Raw genomic sequence first — 5,000 nt, forward strand, 5'->3', positions numbered from 1 at the left:
TATATATAAAATAAATAAACTAAAATAAAACATAAATAAACTGGATATTTTGATATAAAATAAATAAATAAATAAATGGACGAATGTGTAATCAAACAAAAAAAAAAACCCAAAGAAATAATAAATAAATAAATAAAAACCAAGTGAAAGGGAACGGGAAGACTTCTTAATGAACTGTCAGTATGGCTAGCAGGCCTGACCTGACAGGGTTTACTTAATAAGAGTAAATCAGCTTAGGAAGCAGCAGAGGAGTAATAAGCTGAAATAAGTTCAGAGCTGATTTCCTTACCTTCGAGCCGCTGTCGGAGCAGGAGAAGCCCGTTTCGAAGTCGAGGGTGAAGCACAGGATCTTCCCTTGACTGCTGCACATGTAGCTCTTCGTCTGTAGAGCAACAACCACAGCGTGATTTACAGCGAAACACCTCTGATCTCACGCTGACAAACGGTCACTAACAAGAGGAAAAATCAATATCCAGTAAACCTACGGTACCGTGGTAAAACCATCTGATACTACGGTACGCGTGCATGCAGTTTTATTTATTTATTTTGACTAACCTTAAAAGAAAAACAAAACCAAACATGGATTGTTGGTTGGATAAAATGAAATGAAATGTAATAAAATGAAATAAAATCAATACAATTAATAATAAATGATTAAACTAAACTAAATTAAATTAAATTAAATTAAAATAAATTAAAATAAAATAAATTAATATATTTAATTAAATGGATAGCAGAAATGAATAAATCAAACAAATAATATAATAATAATAATAATTTAAAAAAAAACGTCTTAAAATGAAAAAAATCTTTAAAAAAATGGTAGTACTGCATAGAAATAATTAATTAATGAAAAAAACATTGTTGGTTGGACACAATGAAATGAAATGTAATAAAATTAAATTAAATAAATAAAATTAATAATAAATAATTCAATTCAATTCAATTCAATTAATTATTAAATTCAATTAAATGCATAGCAGGAATGCACTAAAGAATCAATGAATCAGTCAAACGAATAAAATAATAAAATAAAGAAAAACTTCTTAAATTAAATGAAAACAAATCTTCATAAACTGGTAGTACTGCATAGCAATAATTAATTAATTAAAAAAAACATGGATTGTTAGTTGGATACAATGAAATGAAATGTAATAAAATTAAATAAAATTGAATGCATAACAGTAATGCATGAATGAATCAATAAATTAGTCAAACAAACAAACACAAAAATGAATGGACAGATGGATAAAATAATAAAATAAAATAAAACTTCTTAAAATGAAAAAATCTTCATAAACTGGTAGTACTGCATAGCAATAATTAATTAATGAAAAAAACATGCCCAAAATATAACCAAATTTAATTTAATGTAACTGAAACAGTAAGATTTCTTTATAACCCTCCAGTTATTATAAGACTATGGTACTACCACAGTATTTGTAATATGCGCATGTTTTTATTATTTCTTCATTTTTACTTTACTTTTATTAATTTATCTAAAACGGCACAGCCTGCAGATGATTATTATTATTATGATTATTATGATTATTAATTAAATAAACTTTGGAAAAAATGAAAAAATGTATAATAAAATGACAAAAAATAAAATTAAATAAACTTTGGATAAAATGAAAAAATGTATAATAAAATGACAAAAAATAAAATTAAATAAACTTTGGATAAAATGAAAATAATTATAATAAAATGACAAAAATAAAATAAAATAAAATAAAATAAACTTTGGATAAAATGAAAATAATTATAATAAAATGACAAAAATAAAATTAAATAAACTTTGGATAAAATGAAAATAGTTATAATAAAATGACAAAAAATAAAATTAAATAAACTTTGGATAAAATGAAAATAATTATAATAAAATGACAAAAAATAAAATTAAATAAACTTTGGATAAAATGAAAAAATGTATAATAAAATGACAAAACATAAAATAAAATAAAATAAAATAAACTTTGGATAAAATGAAAATAATTATAATAAAATGACAAAAATAAAATAAAATAAAATAAAATAAAATAAAGTTTGGATAAAATGAAAATAATTATAGTAAAATGACAAAAATAAAATAAAATAAACTTTGGAAAAAATGAAAAAAATAAAATAACATGACAAAAATAAAATAGAATAAACATTAGATAGAATGACTAAAATAAAATGACTAAAATAAAATAAAATTAAATAAAATGTCAAATGATTAAATATTTACATTCAAAACACATATAAAATAGCCATGCCTAGTTTTTAAACAAATGAATAAAATAAAAAAAAATAAAAAATAACGTCAATGCAGTAATTAATTAATTGCTTAAATATTTACATCAAAACAATAACAATAAATAAAAAATGTAATACTAAAATGGCAATCCATAAAATAAAGCAATAAGCCCCAAGAAGTTGTTAGACACAATGCACAAAGCAAAGCACCATAAATTCACCGTAAACCAAAGCTTATTCCGTAGAATAAAACGATATTAATAAAAACAGTATTCTTCCGCCAGAAAATGTAGTTCCTCAGAAACAGCTGTGGTAAGAATAGAGCGGTTGCCCAGCAACACGTAAACAACCAATCAGAATCAAGGACCGGAACTATCCGTTTTATAACCTTACATATACATGCACGCATAAAACTTACATATACATGCACGTTCATAAAATATTTTAAATACATATTTTCTTATTTTAAATGAAATCGCTGAAAATGATTGCTAATGCATAATAATAATACACACCAAAAATGAAAGCGCACAAGGAGTTAAAAGCATGGCCGGATCTCAGAAACGCAGCTGTCTGCTTTGCATTTCCAAATCAAATCCTCAAAAGAGGAAACATTTGTAGCTAAATATGCGTGAGATGTAACAGTAATATTGTCAGTGTTACAGTTAGTGGCTCTCGAAATCAATTAGGCACGAAGAGGAGAGCGAGTTTTCACGAACGGTGACATTTGGATTCTGCATCATCATCATCATCATCATGAAGCGGTCTGTGGAGCCCCAGAAGAAGACGTTAAAGTCACTGCCAGCGTTTCTCGGGGATCCTTCTTATTTTCTGCATTAAACTCCCATACAGCTCACGGACCAATCACACGAGGTACGCTTACAGATTTAACAGATGTTATTTATATCGTTTTTGCTTACATTATAGGTTTTATTTTTATCTTTTATATATTTTGCTGTTTTTCTCTATTTTAGTAGTTTTTGTTTATCTCTCTATCTATCTATCTATATATATATATATATATATATATATATTTTTTTATATATATATATATATATATATATATATATTTTTATATATATATATATATATATATATATATATATATATATGTCTAAAAACAGTCTCTTTAGTAACTTTAGTACAGTTTTAGTATTAAATAAAAAATATTATTAAATTAAAAATAAAACAATTTAGTTGTGTTTTTATCATTTTGCTGTTTTTCTCAATTTGAGTAGTTTTTATATATGTTACTTTCTTTCTCTATCTATCTATCTATCTATCTATCTATCTATCTATCTATATTTTTTTGGTTTTTTAATATATGTCTAAATAACAGTCTCAGATTAACTTTAGTACAGTTTTAGTACTAAATAAAAAAATAAGAATTATTCAATTAAAAATAAAAATGCATTAAAACTAATGTGTTTTTTTAATAATTTTATGCTTTAGATTTTATGCCACTCTAAGCTTTTTTTAGTTTTAGTTATCTTAATGTCAAGTGAAAAATTATAAAATAAAAAAATTAACAAAAAAATAAAATTTTAGTTATAGTTATTGTTTTGATAATTTTTAGTGTTTTACATAGTTATATATTTTATATAGTTTAAATATTTTAGCTATTTGAATATCACGTTTAAAGCACATATATATATATATATATATATATATATATATATATATATATATATATATATATATATATATATATATACACACACATATACATATATATACATATACACACATATACATATATATATATATATATATATATTTTTTTATTTATTTTTTTAATAAAATGTTTAAGTAAAATAAAAAGCAAAACAAACAGGAATACAATTTACTACCATTTTAATTAATTGTAAAATTTTTGTAACTTTATTATTTCAGTTTATTAATTTTGGTACACCAAGCTAAAGCTAAATCAAAAAAGGCCATTTGCTGAAAAACAAATATTTAATGTCATTTCTGCTCTAAACTCATACGATACAGTCACAGTTTTAGCCGACTGTAATAACTCTAATTAGTTAGTGACTCAACCTGCATGAAGAGACCTTCGTCGTGAGTTCACACAGAGTCCTGAAGGTCTCTCACAGCGTTAGAAGAGACGAAGCGGATTCGAGGCTCTCACTGTCTGCTCGCGCAAGCGGCGCCTGTCACATGTAAAGCACAGAATACACGCCGCTAATTGGAGAGCTTCTCCTGAGGGATGGGAACAACACAGAGTGAGGTTTGTCGAGGATTTCCTTGTCGAGCCGAGCCGAGAGAAAGTCCCAGCATGCTGCAAATGTGCCACGTTTCTGCTCTTCAGTCAGTGAGAGCAAACAGAAACGCTTCATCAACGAACAAACCCCTCCTGAAATACACACACAACACTGTTTCTCTCAAAGAAAGATGCTTCCGTCCATGTGATGAATTGCAACTGAATTTTATGAAACTTTTGTAATTTAAAAGTTTTATATATATATATATATATATTTATTTTTTATTTTTTTTTACTAAGGATATATATATTTATTTTTTTTTTTTTTTTTTTACTATCTACTAGGAAAAACAAAAGTACATAAAAATTTAAAACATAAAAACAAACAATTATAAATAAATGAATAAATAATGAACAGAAATAACATCAAACAAAATCCAACAATAAAAAGAAAATGAAAAAGAGACCAAACAAAAATAAAATAAATAAGACCTTGCACACATTCACACGCATACACATATCAGGGGTTTTTTTTCTTCTTTGCAACAGATGCGTC

General features: G+C 25.0%; 1 protein-coding gene across 5 annotated transcripts in view; it reads right to left on the bottom strand.

The window, feature by feature from the left end:
- sntg2 (syntrophin, gamma 2) overlaps window positions 1–5,000 on the bottom strand; it is a 62,156-nt gene that overhangs the window by 4,077 nt on the left and 53,079 nt on the right. For all 5 annotated transcript variants that reach the window (XM_043232238.1, XM_043232239.1, XM_043232236.1 and 2 more), the window contains one exon: window positions 290–382. In XM_043232238.1, coding sequence (XP_043088173.1) covers window positions 290–382 — 93 coding nt within the window. The remainder of the gene's footprint in view (window positions 1–289; window positions 383–5,000) is intronic.

This window comes from Puntigrus tetrazona, unplaced genomic scaffold (assembly GCF_018831695.1).
Source record: "Puntigrus tetrazona isolate hp1 unplaced genomic scaffold, ASM1883169v1 S000000520, whole genome shotgun sequence".
NCBI lineage: Eukaryota > Metazoa > Chordata > Actinopteri > Cypriniformes > Cyprinidae > Puntigrus > Puntigrus tetrazona.